This window comes from Vipera berus, assembly GCF_964194415.1.
Source record: "Vipera berus genome assembly, chromosome: 7".
Taxonomy (NCBI): Eukaryota; Metazoa; Chordata; class Lepidosauria; order Squamata; family Viperidae; genus Vipera; species Vipera berus.
Genome location: NC_138209.1, coordinates 9,938,255 through 9,962,887, shown reverse-complemented (window position 1 = coordinate 9,962,887; position 24,633 = coordinate 9,938,255). Strand labels below are relative to the sequence as shown.

At 39.7% G+C, this 24,633-nt stretch overlaps 1 protein-coding gene across 1 annotated transcript in view; it reads right to left on the bottom strand.

Moving 5' to 3' along the window:
- Positions 1-24,633, bottom strand: part of CFAP299 (cilia and flagella associated protein 299) — a gene marked incomplete at its 5' end in the record, with an annotated part of 309,849 nt that overhangs the window by 224,975 nt on the left and 60,241 nt on the right. The window contains one exon of the mRNA XM_081332760.1: positions 8,478-8,568. Coding sequence (XP_081188886.1) covers positions 8,478-8,568 — 91 coding nt within the window. The remainder of the gene's footprint in view (positions 1-8,477; positions 8,569-24,633) is intronic.

Here is a 24,633-nt window from a genome sequence, read left to right as displayed (position 1 = left end):
CAGTATTTGAGGGGCTGCCACAAAGAAGAGGGGGTCACATTATTCTCCAAAGCACCAGAGGGAAGGATGAGAAACAATGTTTGGAAACTGCTTAAGGAGAGAAGCAGCCTGGAATTAAGGAGAAACTTCCTGACAGTGAGGACAATTAACCAGTGGAACAGCTTGCCTCTAGAAATTGTGGGCGCTCCATCACTGGAGATTTTTAAAAAGAGGCTAGACAGTCACTTGTCTGAGATGATATAGGTCCTCCTGCTTGAGCAGAGGGCTGGACTAGAAGATCTCCAAGGTCCCTTCCAGCTCTATTCTATTCTGTTCTGTTCTGTTCTGTTCTATTCTAAAAAGGGCAAGAGAAATGATTAAGGGCTATAAAAGCTGGAACTGCTGAAAGGACCGTGTTGTAGACTGGAGATAGGTGATGTCGTATCCCTCCCCCTCTGTTGAGGGAGGGGGTGTTCAATTTTGACACAGGTGGCCTCTTTGACCCCCTCTTTCAAACCAGCGGTCCTCTCTGTCCAAAATGTGCATTGTATTGCATATACCACGTTGCTCAGTTTGTGTCTGGGTGTTTTATCCTTGGGGTGGACAAGTCTCTGCCTTTGTGTATTCTTGGTTTTGAAGCGTGCACGTATGTTGTGTAGGCTGAGGACCCTCCTGAGATTTTCCAGTATCATCTTGGGGACATCCGAGTCCGATAATTTCAGGTTTCCTTTGCTCAAATAGGGTTCAAGAAGCCTGCAAGTTCATTTCAGTTCAACTCTGCAAATCGAGAATCGACTGAAATGAACATGTCCTAGCCTACTTTTTCCTTCAGGGAGCATGTTTTGGTGTGTTTTTTTTTAAAAAAAACCCATTTTTAAAAAGTCAGAAAAGGAAAACAAAATAACATTGGGTCGTGGGGAGAGAGTGTGGAGGAGAGAGAGGGAGAGAGATTGCAAGGAAAATATTATTTTTTAAAATAAAACTCATAAACAACCTTCTGGCTGAGGTAAGATATTTGAGCTGCTGATGTGCCATTTTTTGTCAAAGCTCCTTGCTACCTACCTCTGCACCTTGAAGCAAGGGGGAAAATGAGTTATTTATACACATTCCAGCTATTTCCAGGAAATACAGAGTTTAATTACATTTTATACTACGTGGAAAACTGGAATCTGGTCTATCCTTTATATTTCAGCCATAAAAGTTATTGGTTTGAAATTAAGTTACGATTAGCCACAAACTTCGCACGGAAATCATTCATTTCAGCAATATGAGTTAAATCAAAAAGGAAATAAACATTTTGAGAATGTTTCCTTTTTTTTCCTTTTTCTTCTGCAGCAGCTCCCCCCAAAAAACCCCCCTGATGAAATGTAGAAAATAGCAAAACAACACAATGACACATCAGCACAATTTTTGCAATGCAACCTTTGCTTTCAAAGCATTTCAGCCCAGGAAATTCTTGATGTTATACACAACCTGATTCACACATTCACGTTCTTCCCCCAATACCAGCAACAGTAGATCAATAGGAATGTATGTTTCTAGACTTTCATTGACACAATGCCAAGACGACACTGCTAATCAATTGTGAACACAGCAAACTTTTAACAATAAATATGAACATTGTGTAAAGTGAGAATTAAGAAGCATTTGACCAAATACCTGTAAATCAATTTATTAATTTGAGGAGAAAGGTATTTGTGAAATGTTTCTCTTCTGGCTATCTACGGTATGTTTGTGTTAATCCAGGGGTCTTCAAACCTGGCCCTTTTATGACTTGTGGACTTCAACTCCCAGAATTCCTCAGCCAGGCACGCTGTCTAAGGAATTCTGGGAGTTGAAGTCCACAAGTCCTAAAAGGGCCAAGTTTGAAGACCTCTGTGTTAATCGTTTGATTAGACCACATATTATTTGGGAATAACTTAAATAAAGTAGATTTTGGATATACCATGTAGTATAATAAACTGCACTCTTAATTTTTGATTCTTTACCATACCAACCGTTTGTCTTACTACAACACCCTCTCCCATTATTTTTTAAATATTAGGGTATACAATAGATTCTTTTATTTAATAATTGTAGGGATGTTTACCCCAACATATATTTATTTTTAATGGAAACAAAAGAAGGCATTTCCTATGAATTCGAATTTTAAAATTAGACTGTTAGATGACAACGCTAGGATTTTATATGATTACTTTATTTTAGGCTCTTTGCTGAGCAGGCATTTAATGCTGTACCTCTTCAACACAATAAGCTGCTGAACTAGCATTTTAAAAAATGAGATTTATTTTTTTTAAAAGAAATCGATAAATATTTAACTACCATCTCCTGAGATGATGGGTCCCAGCAAAGAGTCAAAGGGGCAACTTTTTCAAAAGATGCCAAATATTTTGAATTCGAAAAGCATCTGAAGGACGATCATTTCCATTCTGTATCTCTGAAAGTAGAACTCACAATTCAGCAACTATATCTAACACACTGGAAATGCTACAAAATAGTCCCCGGCATTTTAATGTAGCCACTGTTTATACAGTATCAAGGATTATATCTATCTCTACCTACCCAAGCTCAGACTAATCTTTTAATTATAGTTGTGGTTAAGCGCACAGAAGATTTAATTTAGATTATTTCCTAAACATTCAAGCAATATCATTGGTAATTTTCTGCCTTTGATCTTACTGCCATACAAATTCATTAACCGGTCAAACTAAGAAATGAAAAGCTAGATGTGATGTCAACCAAAGATTCCACTGGCATTTTATTAACTCTTGAGATTGAAAAAGACTAATTACATCCATCTGCAAATACCCATCACATTATTCTTTTTAGGATAAGCAATGTAAACCAAAGAAATTAAAGCCCTGAGATAAGAACACGTAAAAGAAAAATAGATAAAATTCGGGTAGTTCGGCACCATTCACTGAGTCTCCCCATATTTTTCTGCCCATGCTAATAATATAGCTATATGTTAACATTGTCTTCATACATTGCTTACTTTCTTTTTAAATTCCTAACATCTGTCTTTTTGAGACCTCATTAAATCCACCAAAAGACAATCTTCTCAGCCTTCCCATTCATCTCAATCAATTCATTCCATCTTTGCAGTGCTTTTTTTGTAAAAGAAAAAGGTGCCGGAACTCACACGTCATACAACCCACCTTGCCTACCCTACAAGGTTCCATCCAAAAAAGGTGCCGGAACTCCGTTCCAGGCGTTCTATGAGAAAAAAAGCCCTGCATCTTTGCATATTTGTTGTCCAATTTGTTCCACTTTTATTCTCTTGATATAGTCAAGCCACCTCAAAATATGGTGTTCGTACTGCTTATTCGCTTTTGCATTCAAATCCACTTTCATTCAGCGCTAAGGTAGTTTTTACCCTATGTGACTACTACACACATCAAGAGTATTCTGTTCCCATTGCAGCAAACTTACTTTCATGTTTCTCCCAGTATATACAATTTGATTTCTGTAAAAGTAAATGGGGGGAAATGTACAGACATGATTTCCCCTTCTACTAACAAATATTAATTCTTGGCAACAGATCAAACATTTTTCACCACCTTCCTGCCAACATTTGCAAGTCTTAAGCTTTTCCTACCCATTTTCCCCTGTTGAGTTAACATTCTGCCAAAGTACAGAAGTTCGTCAACTCGTTGTAGTTTTTCACCATGGAAAAATAATCTATAACCAATCATTCATTCTCTGTCAAACGCAGCTCCCTAGGTTTCTGAGACATTTTCAGTTCTATCACTCATCAAATATTATACCACTGACTGCAAAACCATTTGGGCTCTTCGTCAACGTGGCTTCGCCAGCGTACAAAAGTGCAAGTAACTTGCACACATCTAACAAAGACACATGTAAATTGACTGCAGGCGTTCTTTATATATTTAGCCATAAAACATTTTAAAACAGCGGCCCCCAACCCTTTGGGCACCAGAGACCAGTTCCGTGGAGAGAGGTTTTTCCGCAGAGCGTGGTTTCATGTACTACCTGCATCCCACGGATGAGGCTTTGCTTGTTTGCAAGTCCCAGTTTCTGGCAAGCCACGGCCCGTTGCTGGTCCACAGATTGGGGCTTGGGGACCCGTTTAAAAAAACCCCAAGAGACATCACACTTTCTTTCATTACTCTGTGTCCTCTTCCATATCATTCAGTAAGCATTCCATTTATTCTCACGCATGCTTTTTATCCGTTATACGCAGATGTTCTTTGACTTACTACCATTGGTTTCATGATCATTCAAAGTTATAATGGCATTCTTCCAATCATCAGGCAATACGTTGTTTTCATACCGATATTAAAGAAGCTACCCAGATACTTCCAATATCTCAGGGGCTGCCACTAAGAAGAGGGAGTCAAGCTATTCTCCAAAGCACCTGAAGGCAGGACAAGAAACGACGGATGCAAACTAATCAAGGAGAGAAGCAACTTAGAACTAAGGAGAAACTTCCTGACAGTTAGAACAATTAACCAGTGGAACAACCTGCCTCTAGAAGTTGTGAATGCTCCAACACTGCAAGTTTTTAAGAAGAGACTGGACAGCTACTTGTCTGAAATGGTATAGGGTTTCCTGCCTGAGCAGGGGGTTGGACTAGATGACCTCCAAGGTCCCTTCCATCATCATCATCATCATCATCATCATCATCATCATCATCATCATCATCATCATTATTATTATTATTATTATTATTATTATTATTATTATTTTAAATGTTTTTTTAATTTTTAATTTTAATTTTAATTTATTTTATTGGGGCTATTAATTTAATTCTTTTTAACTTTTGTATTGCTGTATTTTATTGTTGTTAGCCACCCTGAGTCCTTCGGGAGATAGGGCGGCATATAAGTCCCAAAAATAAATAAAATTATTATTATTATTATTATTATTATTATTATTATTATTATTATTATTATTATTATTATTATTATTATTATTATTATTATTATTATTATTATTATTATTATACTCCTTAATTTAATTTAATTTAATTTTAATTTAATAATTTAATTTGTATACCGCCCTTCTCCCGAAGGACTCAGGGCAGTGAACAGGGCAATACATAATAAAAAACAGAATACAAAAATTAAAAAGCCATTAAACCATTATGCCCATAAATTAATACATATTAAAATTAAAACTATTTATAAAAACCCAACCCATCCCATCAGACCAGGCCAGCTTGTTCGAAAAAGAAGGTTTTGAGCAAGTGGCTTCCTCATAGGCAGTCCTTCACTTACCACCATTTGTTTGGTGACTATTCAAAGTTATAACAGCACTGAAAAAAGTGATTTAGGACTGGTTTCCACACTTGCGACCTTTGCAGCTTGGCAACTGGCATGTATTTGTGACAGTTGCAGTGTCCCGGGGTCATGTAATCACCTTTTGCGACCTTCTGACAAGCAAACTCAATGGGAAAACCAGATTCACTTTATAACTATGCTACTAACTTACCTGCAGTGATGTGCTGAACAACGGAAGGAAGAAAGATCGTAAAATGGGGCAAAACTAGCTTAACAAGTGTCTTACTTAGCAAGGAAACGTTGGGCTCAGTGGTGGTTGTAAGTTGAGGACTACCTGTATTTTAACATTTCTCCAGCTATACCTTCCACATTCTGCAGCCTTATTACCTTTCAGGATTTGTCGCAGCATGCATAACCCTCCTTTCATCGAGTTTTTTCTTTAATCCTAATATTTACAACATTAGTCTCAGTTCTACTATCACAATCCTTACCACGCAAATCTCTAAAATGCTCCTTCCAGCATTCTCTCAATTTGGTTTAATCCTAAATTCCATCACTGTTATTTTTACTTCCATTCTCTTTGCCGGAGGCTCCTTGTTCCACTTCCTAACTAAAATTAATCATGCCGAGACTAATTATAAAAAATCTTATATCAACAGATGAAAATAGGCAATGTGAAAACATCGGATTAGCTTGGTTTTTCAGGTAATTTCTAGACTACGAGGTTGCTGAATCTATCGCAATGTATGGAAGATGAATGCTTGTTTATTCTCACATGTTACTAATAATCCACGTTGTAATCTATTCTGTTCCATTTACACAATTCCATTAGAGAACAATTTACCCCTTTTATCACTGCCGGTAGCCCTTGACTTAAATAGTTCCTTTAGTGAGAGTTCAAAATTACAACTGCACTGGAAAAAGTGACTTATGGCCGTTTTTCACACTTACGACAGCTGCAGCATCCCCATGGCCACATGATCAAAATTCAGATGCTTGGCAACTGACTCGTATTTATGACGGTTGCAATGTCCGAGGTCACGTGATCCCCTTTTGCGACCTTCTGACAAGCAATGTCAGCGGGGAAGCCAGAGTCACTTAACAACCATGTTACTAACTTAACAACTGCCCTGATTCACTTAACAACTGTGGCAAGAAAAGTCATAAAATGGGGCCAAACTCACTCAATAAGTGCCTCCCTCGCCTAGCAACATAAATTTTGGGCTCAGTTGTGGTCGTACGTCGAGGACTGCCTGTACATGAAAGTTGTGTGCCAGGTTTGTTCTAGGAAACGAGACTGAAAAATCAGTGTGAATATAATTTGAATCATTGATCATTTATGGTGGACCTGTGATAAAACAAAGAAATGTTGGAGGAGGATTCATATTTTAATGCAGAAAATTCTTAAAATGAATATAAAGATTAAACCAGAAACCTTTCTTCTGGGTTTAATGGAAAAAGACTTGGGGGAAAAATGGAATTCTGATTTTATACAATATATGTTGACGGCAGCAAGACTATTCTATGCTCAAAAATGGAAGGAAGTTTTGATTCCCACCATGGACGAAGGGCTACAAAAGTTGATGGAATTAGCAGAGATGGCTAAATCGACTGTTTTGATAAAAGAAAAGAATATAAGTACTTTTGTTTCTACTTGGAAACCGCTTCTGGACATTGTGCTTGAGGTAGGAAAAAAATGATACTTTGATTTTGGGTTTTACCAATTAGATTTATTTGTTGATATAGAAACAACTAGTTCATAAAGGTAAAGGTAAAGGTTCCCCCTGCACATGCGTGCTAGTCGTTTCCAACTCTAGGGGCCGGTGCTCATCTCCGTTTCAAAGCCGAAGAGCCAGCGCTTGTCCGAGGACGTCTCCGTGGTCATGTGGCCGGCATGACTAGACGCCAAAGGCACACGGAATGCTGTTACCTTCCCACCGTCGTGGTCCCTATTTTTCTACTTGCATTTTTACGTGCTTTCGAACTGCTAGGTTGGCAGAAGCTGGGATGAGTAACAGGCGCTCACTCTGTTAAGCGGCACTCGGGATTCAACCCGCCAAACTGCCGACCTTCTGATCGACAAGCTCAGCGTCCTAACCCACTGAGCCACTGCGTCCCTGTAACTAGTTCATACTACTATAGAAATGCAAAAAGTTGAGGTTTGATGTTAATGCCTTATTTTACTGCAACAGTAGGAAGTCAACACCTTTTTTTCCTCCCCACTCTTTCCTACGCTTCTCTTTTTCCCTTCCCCTTCCTTTGTCCCCTATTATGCTTGCTTTTTTATTTTCGTATTTTATATTGTAAGTGAATAAAATAAAATAAAAATTAAAAAAAGAAAGTACATGTAGAAAATGTGAAAGTAGTCTTCATGAATTATTTAAAGTACAAATGGGCAGAATTCAAATTTGACTGATTGATCTATTTTGGTTTGGGTTTTAATGAGGCCCAACGATACACCAGTTGGAACCATGAGCAGAATAAATACAATGCGTATGAATATGCAAAATCTCTAAGCAGAGTCTCTAAAGGCTGGATTACAGCACAAAAACACACCCGCACATACAGGTAGTCCTTGACTTATAGCCACAACTGAGCTTTGCTCCATTTTACGACCTTTCTTGCCACAGTTGTTAAGTGAATCGCTGCAGCTGTAACACTGCTGTTAGTTGATTGTGGCTTCTTCACTAACTTTGCTTGTCAGAAGGTCACAAAAGAGGATCACGTGACCCTGGGACACTGCAACTGTTCTACATACATGTGAGTTGCCAAGGATCTGACTGTTGATCACATGACCACGGAGATGCTGCAATGGCCATAAGAATGAAAAATGGTCATAAATCAGTTTTTTCAGCGCCGTTGTAACTTCGTAACTTACAACCATTAAATGAATGGTTGTAACTCGAGGACTCTTCTCACGAAGCTGCATTCCTGGTGATGCTTGTTTTCTTCCTTCCAAGAGCCAAATTTAGGTAGCAAAAATATACTATACTGTTGGTAGGGTTTATATCAAGGGGAGTTAGAAACGCGTCCCTATTTATCACAAAGCCACTAGGCTATTTTAATAGAACCCAAGCTATTTCCTGTCCATTTCTGAAGTTGCACATATGATTTTGACATGTATGTATTCCTATGCAGATGTGTTCAGAAATATTGTCCGATTTTACAATCTCATATTGACAGTTTCATAATTCCAATGTCTGAATGGTAGGTATTCATCATACATCGCTTATAAAAATTTTCAAATTTACTCACAGACATTTTCCCATTACGGTTGGCTTCCTCCCTCTCTGCCAAGGCTTTCAGAAAATTATCTTTCAGCTCTTTCCCAGCACTTGACAAAATTCTAGAAATGAAAAAGCAGAGCAGGTTGTTTATTTTGCTTTCGTCTTGATCCAAACAACCCCCTATAGGAAAATGAAATTTGATTAGATGTATCAACGCCAGGATTCCAAACCAAGTTAACAAATTTGGTTTTCATGTTGCATGAAGCCATAAGATTGTTTCTGGCATATGCCTAGCCATTATGGTTACTATGCGAACTCAACCAACTGTGGCTTAGTCAAACATTAGGATTAAAACAAAGAAGTGCTTACTGTAATATGTGGAACCATCGATTAAAAGAGCTTTTCTAGATATGCTTGATCAATAAACTTAATCCCTATTGCTTCTAATTAAGATTTTGTAAGGTGCACTTAGAAAACAACTGATCAGGTCACCCAAGTTATTGACTTATCGGTTTACATGCCCCACCTTAAACTATTCTAGAAAATAAAAATATTTTTAAAAACCATTAAATAAACTTGCTTTGTGAAGGAAAGGACAGATCTTTCTAAAGAGTTCCAGAAAGTTTGGCCCATAAGTTTCTTCAAGATGAGTTTGGGTAGCAAAGTCCACTAACGCTTAGTTAAAAAAAATGTATGTTTGTTTCATCTGAAATAGCAACTGACCATTTCGAATTCCATTTTTAAAAGGAAACCAGGCCGCTAAAGAACAGGGTGGTTGGACACCCTCAAAGCTGACACCAGCCACAGCACAGAACAACTCAGAGAAGTAGTGCAAGATCAGGAGACGTGAAGAGACCTGGCCCATAGAATCGCCAAGAGTCGGACACAACCATCATTGGAGGACAATTAACCAGTGGAACAGCTTGCCATCAGAAGTTGTGGGTGCTTCATCACTGGAGGTTTTTAAGAGGAGACTGGAAACTATTTGTCTGAAATGGTAGAGGGCAGGGGTAGGCAACCTTGGCTCTTTTATGACTCGTGGACTTCAACTCCCAGAATTCCTGAGCCAGCATGGCTCAGCTTGGAAACTCTCCCTTTCCCCTCAGCATGGCTGGCTCAGGAATTCTGGGAGTTGAAGTCCACGAGTCATAAAAGAGCCAAGGTTGCCTACCCCTGGTATAGGGTCTCTTATTTGAGCAGGGGGTTGGGCTAGAAGACCTCCAAGTCCCTTCCAGCTCTATTCTGGTTGATTGATCACCTGTACACATACAAGAAAGCACATACAGTCGATTTCACCCAAGAAATTTACATTGACTAATTCACATTTGGTCATTTACCTATTTCTAAATGGAAAAATCCCCTAAAAGTTTACCTTTGCCCCCGTGCCTAACAGTGGCATTTTCACAGCAAACTACTGCCAGGTTTGCCCCGTTATCTATAACACGGTTGTTTTGCGGCATGGCATTCAGCTCCACCACAAACCAACGGCACCCCTTGCATCTGTGTAAGCTTAATAGCCATTTGCTTATCTATCCCATGCTGCTTCAGCTAACTTTGCATTCCACTAATTCTGTTTGGCTAGGATTCAATTTCTTTATTAGGACAAAATCCTTATAAAACCTCCACATTCATCAGATTCATCTCAAATAGAAGGTAGTTAGTTAAGTAGATAAGAACTTCAGTAAGAGCAATAGATCACAAGGAATATGTGGACGGGACCCGGATAACTTTGGAGAAGTCTTCTCAGATTCTCTGGAGTACGTTCAAGGATCAGAATTATATTATGTATAAGACTTAGGCTGCTGATGACAGGATTCACAAATGATGGAAGCTACCGATGGTTATTTTGTTTCCTCTACTATTTATCCACTTTCCCACTTTTCATATAAAAGATATATAAAGTAATCCCAAAGGTGCTTTTTCAAAAGGCAACTGGACATATATTTTTTTTCTTGAAGATGTTTCGCTTCTCATCCAAACAGTGTTTCTCAGAAAGAGGGCCAACAACGAGATGATTTCAAGGAATGTAAATCCTTCCATTCTTCACCATCCAGTCAGAACTGAAGAAGCTTCTTGGATAAGAAATGAAACATCTTCAAGGAAAATCAAACTCCAGTTGCCTTTTGGAAAAGCACCTTTAGGATGAAGTTGCCAAATTTGGAGAGCCCCTGCAAAGGATCTAGGCAGCTGGGTCAATTTTGACTGGAGGTACAATTATCAAGTCCCAAGCCGTGAAGAACTATACAGAAAAATACAATCAGCTTTATTATTTAAGCTGATTGTAGACAAGAAAGACAAGAAAGACAAGACAAGAAACAAAAGAAGACACTGCTTTATGTGAATTTTAGAAAACTAACCCTGAGGCCTCAAGGAATGGTGTGTGCATGCCTGTATGTGCATAAAGTGTTCAAACACACACGTACAATTTAGTCGGAGTTAAACATTTCAGTTGTGGCAGGTGAGATTTTGACATATTCAAGAACACTTACCACAAATATTTTTGCCTAACAATTGTACACACAATTAGCCTGAACCGAGACTGACTTAATTTGCAAGGTCCGAATTTCTTTGTTATGTGGTGAGGAAATTAAGGGGAGGAAGAGGAGCTATAGCACATATTTACAGACTGCGCTAGCACAAAAAAGACACCACAAAAATGACCCTCAGTTAATGCTACATGGAAAAACTCCAGACATGACTGATCAACTCACGTCTTAGTCAATTTCGTCTTTGCAATTTCGTCTTTGCATGTCTTAAATTACTGATGTATGCATACAGGTAGTTCTTGATTTTCAACAATTCATTTAGCTACCATTCAAAGTTATAACAACACTGAAAAATGTGAACTTCTGACCGTTTCTCACACTTATGACCATCCCCGTGGTCAAGTGATCAAAATTCAAACACTCGTCAACTGTTGTGTATTTATGACAGCTGCGGTGTCCTGGGATCACATGGTCACCTTTTGTAACCTTCTGACTAGCAAAGTCAATGTGAAAGCCAGATTCACTTAACAGCCGTGTTACTGGCTTAATAAACTGCACTGATTCGCTTAACAACCGTCTTGCCTAGCAATGGAAATTTGAGGCTCGGTTGTGGTTGTAAATCAAAGACTATCTGTACTGGTTTCCACAAGCATTTCCACAGCTTTTTTTTTTTAAAAAAATGCAATTTACTTTTACAAAGAGATCCTGTGATATATTTCCAGCTTCTAGAGGAACAGTTCTGAAACAGTCCTCACCCCCTAGGCCGTAGGTATTCATTACTGATCTTCAAATGAGATCAGCAGGGCACAGACGTAGAAGCCGAGAACCACCTTTTGCACTCTGCTGGAGATCTGTGGTTGGCCGGATGGAAAACAAAACTCACAAGCCAAATCTGCTAGAATTATCAACTGCTGTGACATGGGACTTCGAAAGACTTACAGATGAACTGGGAAAAGGAGAACTGGAGCTGTTTCTTTTACTTTCAATATCAGTCACTGCCAAAGTGATTGCTTTTTAATGAGCTTTCCTTCCTTCCTTCCTCCCACCCACCCACCTATTATCTATCATCTCCCTCTCTTTATCTCTCTATCTCTATCTCTCTATTATATATCATCTATCTAAGCCATCATCTACCTATCAATCATCAATCATCTATTATCTATCTATTATCTATCATCTCTCTCTCTTTATCTATCATCTATCTCTTTATCTCTGTCTCTCTATTATATATTATATATCTAAGCTATCATCTACCTATCAATCATCTATCATCTATCTATTATCTATCTATTATCTATCATCTCTCTCTCTTTATCTATCATCTATCTCTTTATCTCTGTCTCTCTATCTATTATATATTATCTAAGCTATCTGTTCTGTACCAGCCTGCTACCGGCCGTGCAGAAAAGGCAGGGACAACCCCTTTTACAAGAAGGCAAGAGGCTGGAATTACGCCTGCCAAATTTATTGCTACAAAAACAAATAGAACAAGACACAAACCAAGAAACAGGAGCTTTTCAAGCGGTTGCCTTCAGCAAACCAGCCCTCCCACGCATTCCCCCTTATATACAGTTCAGGGTGTGGCTTCTCTCTGCCTCCTTCCGAGGAGCCCCATTGCCTTCCTCTGTTTACTCCTGATTGACTGCCTCCTGCGTCGGGCGTCCTTGAACAGGGCCAGCTGCGGGTCATCTTCATCCACGCTGTCAGGCTCACACAGCTGGGTCTGCGTCGTGACCAGATGAGAGGGGCCTGGCTGAGGACTCTCATCAAGCTCTTCAACACCCCCCTCCTCCTCCTCCTCTGAGTCATCCGACCCAACTGCCGAACCCACAGGCTGACCCTGAATCACAACACTATCATCTGTCTATCATTCATCTATCTATCAATCATCTATCAATCATCTATCTATCTATCTATCTATCTATCTATCTATCTATCTATCTATCTATCACAAGTAGTCCCTGGTTTAGAACAGTTCATTTAGTGACCGAAGTTGTAAAGGCACTTAGTATTAACAAGGGTGTTAGTAACACGGTTGTTAGATGAATCTGGCTTCCCATTGACTTTGCATGTCAGAAGGTCGTTAATTGTTGTTGTTAGCTGCGAAGTCGTGTCCGACCCATCGCGACCCTATGGACAACGTTCCTCCAGGCCTTCCTGTCCTCTACCATCTTCTGGAGTCCATTTAAGCTCCCATTGACTTTGCATGTCAGAAGGTCGCTAAAGGTGATCATATAACCTTAGGACGCTGCAACTGTCATAAATATGAGTCAGTTACCAAGCCTGTGATTTTTGATCACCTGCAAAGGTCGTAAGTGTGAAAAACGGACATTTTCAGTGCCATTGTGACTTTGAACGGTCATTAAATGAACGGCTCTTAGTGGAGGACTATCTGTATGTGTTTCTTCAACCAAACATGCACTGCCCAATAACTGTTTCTCTCACGTTTGATGAAACAATTACACTTATTTTTTGAAATCACACTTATCTTCTAAAAATTCACTCTGGGACTAACTTCATCCCAGCGAATTTGACCCTGCCAGTTGCTGCAAGCTGTGTTTTCCATTGAAGTTTTTAAACAGGGCACCTTGAATGTAGAAGTTACTTTTGAAAAGAAAGTTAAACTCTTACCATTTGACATTTTTTTGGCCCAGGTTCAATTGAGAAAAGGGCTTGGAAACTTTTGATTGTTACTTACATAATCTAATGTGCAGGAAATACTTTTCAAGGGGCTTAATCCTATCTACTTCATTCTTTAATCAAATGAACGGTAATTGTGAAAACTACATTTACAACTTCATACGTAAAATTGTTATGAAGTCAGGACTGGTATATTTTTTTTTTCTTTTTTGGGGGGGGGGGTTGTTTTTTTCAAAATACTCCAGCTGCTTATGTACTTTATTTGAATAGTTTCCATGGTTATCACAGACTTGGCTGACAAGGAGAAATCTACACCTGACATAATATTGGCAACCGCCTTACAAACAGTTAACAGCAAGCTAACAGCAATGTGGTCCTGTCATTTCTCCAATATTCACAAAATTTTAAAAGGTTACTTTATCAGCTCTAGGCTAACTTCATTTTAAAAAAAATGCTACAGTCGCATTGTTTGCTTTCAAAGGGAAGAGGGTTTTTTTTTTTATTCTTCCTTGCATGCAAATAATCAGAGGAAAAAAGGAGAAAAGGCAAAGTTTTTAAAAGCAAATACCACTAGTTTCTTCTCTCTCTCTCTCTCTCCCTCCCTCCCTCCCTCCCTCTCTCTCTCTCTCTCTCCCTCCCTCTCTCTCTCTCTCTCTCTCTCCCTCCCTCCCTCCCTCCCTCCCTCCCTCCCTCCCTCTCTCTCTCTCTCTCTCTCTCTCTCTCTCTCTCACACACACACACACACACACACACACACACACATAGAGGCACCCAGCAATTGTGCAATTGAGTTATTAATATTAAATCCAGCTCCTTTCACAGCAGGAATTCAGCCCATAAAATGGTATGTGCAGTCCTAGCAGGTTTTCTGGGGAAAAAAATGATTATTCAAATATAAAAAAGAAAAATTAGTTTCTCGCACAATTGTTTCCTTGACGACGGAGGAATATCCTTTTAGTTCTGTAGTGTAGTATATTTCATCCAAAAAAAAAAAAGTACAATGCCCACTTATTTCCAAAACCATCTACATATAATTCAAGAAGTACGTGTTTGTAGTTTGTTTGTTATTGTAATTTCCGTAGTCTTTTAAAGTGATTAAATAAGTTGCCCAGAAGAGTTAGCAACTGAGCAGCCTTAGAAATTAACCAAATGAGGTAAAAAACACAAGCAATCCTTAAAATCAATACTGATAATCCTCAACTCACAACCATTCGTTTAGTGGCCGTTTGAAGTCGCAATGAGTGACTTATGGCAGTCTTTCCTCACTTAACAACCATTGCATCATCCCCATGGTTACGGGATCAAAATTCAGTTGCTTGGCAACTGACGCATATTTACGACCGTTTCAGTGTCCCGGGGTCCTCGGATCCCCTTTTGTGACCTTCCGACGAGCAAAATCAATGGGGGGGGGCGGGGGGGAAAGGCAGACTCACTTGACAACTGTGTCACTAACTTAACAACTGCAGTGATTCATACTGCTAAGCTTGTAAGCCGCCCTGAGTCTTCGGAGAAGGGCGGGATATAAATGGAATTAAAATTTAAAAAATAAAAAATAAATAAAATTTAACAACTGTGGCAAGAATACTGCAGCCAATTTTGGTCACCGTATCACAAAAAGGACTTTGAGAGTTTGGAAAAAGTTCAGAGAAGAGCAAGTAAGATGATCCAAGGCTTGGAGACTAAAACATATGAAGAACGGCTGCGGGACTTGAGTTTGGCTAGTCTAAAGAAAAGAAGAAATCGGGGAGACATGATAGCAGTCTTCCGGTATTTGAGGGGCTGCCCCAAAGAAGAGGGGGTCAAATTATTCTCCAAAGCACCAGAGGGCAGGGCGAAAATCAATGGTTGGAAACTGATCAAAGAGAGAAGCAACTTGGAACTAAGGAGAAACTTCCTGACAGTGAGGACAATCAACCGGAAATCGTGGGCGCTCCATCACTGGAGATTTTTAAGAAGAGACTGGACATTCACCTGTCTGAGACAGTATAGGTTCTCCTCCTTGAGCAGGGGGCTGGACTAGAAGACCTCCAAGGTCCCTTCCCGCTCTATTCTATTGTAAGAAAGGTTGTAAAATGGAACAAAACTCACTTAACAGATGTCTCACTTAGCAACAGAAATTTTGGGCCCAATTGTGGGTCAAGGACTACCTGTATAAGCATACAAGCAATGCTACTATAACTAAGACATTCCCAAATACAAATTTGCCCCCGAAATAAACCGATGACTGGATATAAGCAACAAGGGGAAACTGTTTTTCATGTTCACTTCCCCCTCCCCTGCCATTGAAGCTGCCAAACCACAAAATTTTGACTTATCCTTACTGGAAACAGAATGTTGGGTTAGCAATCTGGCATGATTCAGAAAAATAATTGTTACATAAAACAGGATACCACCACAGTTGTCTATAATATAGATACCATTCCTGGAAGGAATTCTCATTAAAAGATACTTACATGGTATAAATGACAAGACAGCTAACATGTGCATTTTGGAGAGAGGATATTTTTAAACTATCCAAAAACAAAATAAAACAAATCAGGAAGCGACATGATAATTCTGATCATTAATCGTTTTCCAGAACTGAGTCCAATTTCTTTGTGACGTTTTGATAGATAGATTAAAAGGTGACATTTTAAAGATTTTATTTTAAGACACCAAAATGGACACTCGGCCATACCCCAGTAGGTCACCTTCAGATTTTTTTTTTCTGGCCACGGTTAAAGCCCTCTCAGCTTTGAAGCACACTTTTTAAAATAATAATAATAAATTGGGATGTGGTTTGGGGAGCCTTAGAGCTATAAATATATACTTTCTCAGCAGTCTGGAAGAAATAACTAAGCAAAATCTAAAAAATATAGAGATCAAAAGTATATGAACCTTGGATCGCACCATACAAGAGGCACTTTTAAAAATAAACATCTTTAGATCAAGTCATAATATTAGTCTACTTTTGGGCGGGGACGGAAAATATCTGTTACAGTACATTATCACACACTTTTGCTACACAAGATACAATGTGCCTTTACAACTAAAAGGTACCATATATTGATGAGTAGTAGATGAAAGACTTAGTAAAAACTAATAATAAACCTAAGCAACTTTCAAATTTTTATTCTAATGGAATAGTTTCTAACAAGCTATGCAAACAAACAGCAAGCCTTCCTTTAAAAAATGCACAAAGATTACTTCTAAGAGATTTGAAGAAAAATAAAACTTCTGCATCTTGGCATTTTCTCTTTAGCACAAGATGTTCCTTGGGTAATATGTACCTGAAATGTTTGTTTTGCTGACCACAAATTAGGCAAAAAGAGGGGTTTCCCCCCCTTAATTTGTAGAGAAAGCTGAAAAAAGAAAAGTTTTGGGAAGCAAAGGGCACACACAGTTAAAAACTGGGGAAAGTAAGATCCTGCTTGTACAGGAAGTGCTCAACTTACAACCACAACGGAGCCCAAAATTTATATTGCTCAATGAGTAATTTGTTCGGTGCATTTTGTCCCATTTTGCGACCTTCTTGCCACAGCTGTTAAGTGAATCATTGCCGTTGTTAAGTTAGTAACACGGTTGTTAAGTGAATCTGGCTTCCCCATTGACTTTGCTTGTCAGAAGGTCGCAAAAGGGGATCACGTGACCCTGGGACACTGCAACCGTCATAAATACGAGTCAGTTGACAAGCATCCGAATGTTGATAACTTGATCATGGGAATGCTGCAACAGTCATAAGTGTGAAAAATGGGTTATAATTTACTTTTTTTCAGTGCCGTTGTAACTTCAAACCATGACTAAGGAAATGGTTATAAGTTGATTACTTCCTGTACAGGTAGTCCCCAACGTACGACCACAATTGAACCTAAAATATCTGTTGCTAACTGAAACGTTTGAGTTTTGAGTTTTGCTGTGTATCAACTGTGTTAAGTTAGACAGGTATCAAATATTGTCTATTTAAAGAAGTGGTTGTAAAGGTCGGCCCTTTTCAGTTTTCATATACAGGTGGTCCTTGACTTATGAACACAACTGAGCCCAAAATTTCTGTCGCTAAGCGAGACCGTTCAGTGAATTCTGCCCCATTTTATGATTTTCTTGCCACAATTGCTAAGCAAATGATTAATATTGTATGTTACTTATATGTAAGGGTGTAGGTCTATACATGTTGCATATAGTATGTTTAAATGTGTTGTGTATGTGTACACTTAGAGAGCAAGCAATTTCATTTTTAATGTGTGCCATTGTGTCCATAGTAAAAAAAGACAATAAAGATTATCTATCTATCTATCTATCTATCTATCTATCTATCTATCTATCTATCTATCTATCTATCTATCTATCTATCTATCTATCTATCTATCTATTTTATCTATCTACCTACCTATCTAATCACTGCAGTTATTCAGTTAGTAACACGGTTGTTATGTGAATCTGGCTTCCCCATTGACTTTGCTTGTCAGAAGGTCACAAAAGGTGATCACATGACCCCAGGACACTGCAAGGGTCATAAATATGAGTCCGTTGCCAAGCATCTGAATTTTGATCGTGTGACCATGGGGAGGCTGTAATGATCGTGTGAAAAACAGCCATAAGTCACTTTTTCCAGTGCTGTTGTAACTTTGAACAGTCACTAAACGAACTGTTGTAAATTGAGGACTACTTGTACAAGAAGTCGTCACTTAACAGCCAGTCACTTAGCCAGTTTTAGAAGTTACTATGAACTCAAAAAATAGTACTTATGACCTGAAGTTACAATATCCAGGTATCCACAATTTGGCAACTCAGCAGCTGCCCCACATTTTATGGCTGTTATGCAATATCCCTCAGTCACATGACCTGGATTTACATCATTTGTTTTGCAAAACATTGGCATTTACTTCCAGTTTCTGGAAAAATGGCTCATTATGGACAATGGGTTCACTTACATTCACTCTGCAACTATCATAAAAATGGTCTTAAAATGAGGCATGGTTGCAAGACCCACTTAATGACCAGCATGACTTACAATATGAAAAAAATGACAATAAAGGTTATCTATCTAAAGGTTATCTATCAATAGTAACTCCACAATCAATTATAGTTGTAATTCAAGGACTATCTGTATACAGACCTCATTAGTTTTCATCCATGGATCAAACAAGAGCAGATATCAATAGGTTGTTTAGTCCTAGATCCTATAATCTTTAACATTATATTGATGCCTTAGATAAGGAAATGAAGGAAATGTTTATCAAATGAGCATATGAACAAAATGAGGCCAGTTTTGTTCTACCGGATAAAAAACAAAATTCAAAATAATCTTGATAATTTCAACAAATGGGGTGAAAATAAAATAAAAATTAACAAACACCAATGTGACTAGAATAGGTAAATGAGTAATAAGAAGTAGTAAGAATAGGAAATCAAATGCAGGATGGGTGATAAATAGAAAATATTTTGGAATAGTAAAAAGGTAAAGGTTCCACTGCACATGCGTGCTAGTCATTTCCGACTCTAGGGGGCCGGTGCTCATCTCCGTTTCAAAGCTGAAGAGCCAGCGCTTGTCCGAGGACGTCTCCGTGGTCATGTGGCTGGCATGACTAGACGCCAAAGGCGCATGGAACGCTGTGACCTTCCCACTGTAGTGGTCCCTATTTTTCTACTTGCATTTTTACCTGCTTTCGAACTGCTAGGTTGGCAGAAGCTGGGACGAGTAATGGGCGCTCACTCTGCTACGCGGCACTCGGGATTTGACCCGCCAAATTGCCGACCTTCTGATCAAGAAGCTCAGCGTCCTAACCCACTGAGCCACCGCGTCCCTTTATTTGGAATAGTAGCTGATTACAAATTAAATGTGAGTCAACAGGATGATGTGACAGCAAAAAAGGCAAATTGAATAGCAGACTGCATCAACTGAAGAAATCGCTCTTCCGTTATAGTCTTGGTCAGATTCCACCTCAAATAAAAAGTCTGATTCTGGGCACCATAGGTAACCAGGATAGAAGAAAACTAAAACAGGTTTGACAAAGGGCTACAAGGTAGGACAAGCAACTGGAAATAAAAATTCAGTGAAAAGAAATGGAAGAAACTGGATCTGTCTAGCTATGAAAAGAGAAAACCGCAGGAGAATGTAACAGCTACATCCAAATTCCTGGATGTCAAGACTTATTCTCTATCTTTCTAGTGTGCAGGACACAAGAATTTAAGTTACAGGAATGCACATTCCAGCTGAATGGTAGGAAACATTTTCTAATAACAAGAGTTCTTAAAATGTGGAACCTCTGACCTCAGAAAGTTATGTTTCCCCCCCCTTCCCCTTAAAGGGTGTCTTCAAACAGAGGCTGGATAATTAATTATCTTTGGGGATACTTTAATTTGGCACATCTGCGCAATGAATTTCTGCAAGGTGCTCCAAATGGCCTCAGCTTCGTGATTCAAAGCGCGCAGGTGGGTAGCTTCCCCTGCTGCTGGACCACAACTGAAGATCCACGCTACAATCCCTGGATATCATGAGATCTAAACATCCCCATCTTGTCTGGATCACAGTCAACACAACTGAGGATTTGTTTTTTCAGCTGCTGGAGGGTTTAAACAAAAGAGGACTGCCCAGAGCTTCACTTAAAATACTAACTTGGCAAGGCAAGCGGGGTGGAAGAAACCACATACCTGTGCAATTGAACAGATGGTGCAGTTAGTAACAATGAATGAACACAGCATTTCTAAGTGGGGAAGGGGGCTTAAGCCAGTATGCACTTTACCACAAGACTCTGATCTCTTTGTACTTGGCCGGCTGGCCATTCTCTATTTCATTTATCAAGGCCCTGCTATGCAAATGAGAGCAGATCAGAAGATACACACCTGTGTTTGCCTCCATCTTTAATATTCCAGAGGCGGCCTTAAATCCCGTTTGGAGGCAGGCAAGCATAGAGCAACGTTCAGCTCAGGTTACAAGCAAGCAGGTGAAACAGCTTTTCAACTTTACAACAGTTGTCTGCTGCATAATAATAATAGCCCTGCTCTCAGGGCTGAGGCTACTTGGTCTAATTAATTTCTACAGGTTCTTATTGTGCCTAGGCACAACTCAGTGGCCTGTGGCAATTCCGGACCCCAATATCAGAAGATTAAATACAATTTAAAAATTAAGCTATGGTAGAGCAACAGCAGAAAACGTAGGGAAAAATCTACCCTTTGCAGCTGATATTAAGCAATCGAAAGCTGGAGGGATTTAAAGGAATTTCCAACCTTTGAAAGACAGAATAAGAGTCTTCCATCTTTCATGAGGCAAGGAGTTCCTCTGGGAAGGCCCTCTCTTTGTTTGTCTGGATTCTTTCACTCAAATGGGACACAGTGTCTCTTCCTGTGACAGTTCCTTAGGACAGGGCTTTTCAACCAGTGGTACGGGTACCACCTGTGGTACATTGGCACCTGGCAGGTGGTACGCGACCATCCTAGAAAAGTGGTAGCGGGGGAGGGGAATGAGCTGAACCGGTGGCAGCACCCCACAAGCCTGAGCAAGAGACGGCTGGAGCTGCAGGGCTGTCAGGGATCAGCGGAAGCGCCAGGATCAGTGCCAGTCTCCAGCTTGAGCTGATCCTGGCACTTCTGAGCCCAGAAAAAGCACCGATCAGCTGGAATGTTGCAGCATCTCCAGGGTCTTGTGATTTACATTCAGATGCTTGGCAACTGATTCATATTTATGACAGTCACAGTGTCCCAGGGTCATGTGAAGTGACCAAAACCTGCTGCAAACACCCAGCAGGGGGGGAATAGAAACCAAACACCCCCCCACCCCACCCCCGCTGCCAATCCTCAACAGAAATGCTCACACCAATGAAAACCTCGGACGGGAGGAAGAGCACCGCCGGGCGGGCAGGCAGGTATCTTGGTCGGCTATGACTTGGGGGGCACTTTTTTCAGTGCCATTGTAATTTTGAACAGTCACTAAGTGAACTGTTGTAAGTCGAGGACTACCTGTACTTCATCACTTTTTCCCTTTTTGGGGGGGGTCATCAAGTTTTTGACACTGCTAGGCGACTGGTGGTACTCGGATGTTGCCATATCCTAAAAGTGGTACAATGGGTGAAAAGGTTGAAAAACCCTGCCTTAGGATATGAAAGGAGGCCACTCTGTGGCATTGTGGGAAAAATGCAATTCATATGACATAACATAGGCAGCAATGCAAATAATGGCAATAATTATGCTCTTGACTCCTGACTGGTGGACATTACCATCACACTGAAAGTAGTTCTCGACTTGTGGCTGCAAGTGAGCCCAGAAGTTCTGTTGCTAAGCAAGATAGTTGTTAAATGGGTTTTGCTCCATTTTTATGACCTTTCTTGCCAAAATTGTTAAATGAATCACAATCAAGGACTACCTGTAACTATTTTGTTTTCTATGTGAGGCTCTTCCTTTAAAAAAAAAGTATTCAATCTGCTGAATTGGCCTTTTTTATATTTATTTTGCACATAATTGCACCTTAACTCTTATATATGTAATTAATATGAGAGGAGTCAATTCGCCTTAATTCAGGAATAAAGAGATCAAGTCAATCCTGATTAACATATTTTTACAGAGCTTTAAAGAGCAACACATGTTGCTGCTGCTTTCTTATAAACTACCTTAGGATGAAAGCATAGAAAATCATTTGCCAATTAGTATATGATTATTTAATTGATGGATTCAGCTCCTTGATAATTGTATATATTAAGGAAAAGAAAAAAGATCAAGTGACATGTCTTTCAAAGAGAGGCTGATGTACAGGTAGTCCTTGACTTACAACAGATCATTTAGTGAACATTCAAAGTTACAACAGCACTGAAAAAAGTGACTTATGACCATTTTTCACACTTACGACCATGGCAGCATCCCCTTACTCATGTGATCAAAATTTGGATGCTTGGCAACTGGCTCATATTTATGACCTCTGCTTTGCCCCAGGGTCACGTGATCCCCTTTTGTGATCTTCGGACAAGCAAAGTCAATGGGGAAGCCACATTCACTTAACAACCATGCTACTAACTTAACAATTGCAGTGATTCACTTAACAGCTATGGCAAGTAAAGTCATAAATCGGGAAAAACTCACTTCGCCAATGTCTCACTTAGCAACCTAAATTTTGGGCTCAGTTGTGATTGTAAACCGAGGACTACCTGTATTCTTACAGCTCAAGTCAGTCCTCAAAAGCTTTAAAGTAGCGCACCAAAACACATGGAACACATAACTGCAAAATTAAAACTCGCACCCTGCAAAGAAATTGGGTGCAAAACACATCCGTTATGGGATGACACAGTAGAAATATATTAAAACTGTGAATCTCAAGACACCAACAGGCATATCCTATTCTTATGGTTTCCCTGAATGGAATTTTATAAGCAAACTCCAGATATAAATCTAGGAAATGAGACCCATGTGTGAAGGAATACAATTTTCCCCAAATGACAGATCTTAAAAAACGGGACCAACCGAGCAGAACATTTGAACAGCAGTCAAGCAGTTGTCATCAAAAACAGCTGGAGACCGTGATAAAGTTCTCCGGCTAGCAGTGTTTTATCAAGCAGTTCTCCGGGTGCAATTCCAGGTGGTTCTCAAACCCAGAGCGAAAAGAGAAAAAAAGGCATAAGACCCAACGTTTCTCAAATGCTTCTGTTATATATGTGTAACCAGTGCAGAATCTCTGGTAAATATACGTCGGCCAATGGCTCCACCTGTACTTACAGTGTCCAGCTGACATCTTTGAAGTTATGAGATGACCTCTGACCACCTTCTATTTTCGTTCGCCTGAAGGCCTTGGAGACCCACATGGACCCAAAGACATTCGTACAAATAAGAAAGATAACAGATGGTTGCAGCCACCATTCTGTTTTGAAGTCATAAAAGGGCCAAGGTTGAAGACCCCTGCTCTAAGGCCAGGTTTTTTTGGCTGGGGAATTCTGGGAGTCGAAGTCCACACACCTTAAATCAGCCAAGATTGAGAAGCACTGCTCTGTGTTTCATGACCTTGGTTGGTGGGAGGTTTTCATTCTACCGAATGGTGCAAGACCGTACTCTTTTTTTTTTCCTGCAAAAGGGCAAAGGTCACAAATTTTGAAGTGAGAATAACAGAATAATAGAGTGGCAAGGGATCTTGGAGGTCTTCTAGTCCAACCCTTTGTTTAAGCAGAGACCCCAGGGCTTTTTTTCTCATAGAACGCTCAGAACGGAGTTCTGGCACCTTTTTTGGATGGAACCTTGTAGGGTAGGCAAGGCTGGTTGTATGACATGTGTGAGTTCCGGCACCTTTTTCTTTTACAAAAAAAGCACTGAGGGACCCTATACCATTTCAGACAAATGGTTGTCCAATCTCTTCTTAAAAACCTTCAATGTCATACAATTGTTCCATGACATAATCTGCAAGACCCACAATATTTCAGAAGAACAGCCCACTGATTATACAGATGGCTGTGGGACTCCTGCTTACTTCTCTAACCTCTAATATTTTGAATATTGAAGTTACATGCAAGGAAAGTGGTCCATATGAAGCCTTGAGCTGCATGTGAAAGCTGAATATATTTCTCAGAGAAGCGGTATACCTTACAGGCATGTCAAACTCGCGAAGTCATGTGATGTCGCGTGACGTATCGTGACTTTTTCCCCATTGCCGGCAATGGGGACGGCGCGGTTTTGTTGTGATGCATCCGGCCCGCGGGCCGGTAGTTTGACATGCCTGCCTTAGGACAACTTTAAGACTTGTGGACTTCAGCTTGACAACTATGGTGGCTGAGGAATTCTGGGAGCTGAAGTCCACAAGTCTTAAAGTTGTCAAGGTTGCAGACCCCTGCCTTAGGACCTTCATTTAAACTACGGTTCATTAAGGCATAGTTAGTGGCCTTTGTAATCTATTCCATACAAAGACCACTAACACACATATGCCTTTGAGTAGCTTACATGAAACATAGAAAACACCCTTTAAAAAGCAGTACAGTTGAAGCTGTGGAGTCAGCATCATTGCCCTTGAAGAATCAACAGCTAAGATTTTTGGAAAGCATTTTTATTTTATATATGAGTCCCACTAGCAATATTGGATTTGAAGCCAGAACAGATGGTAGTCTAATATATCTA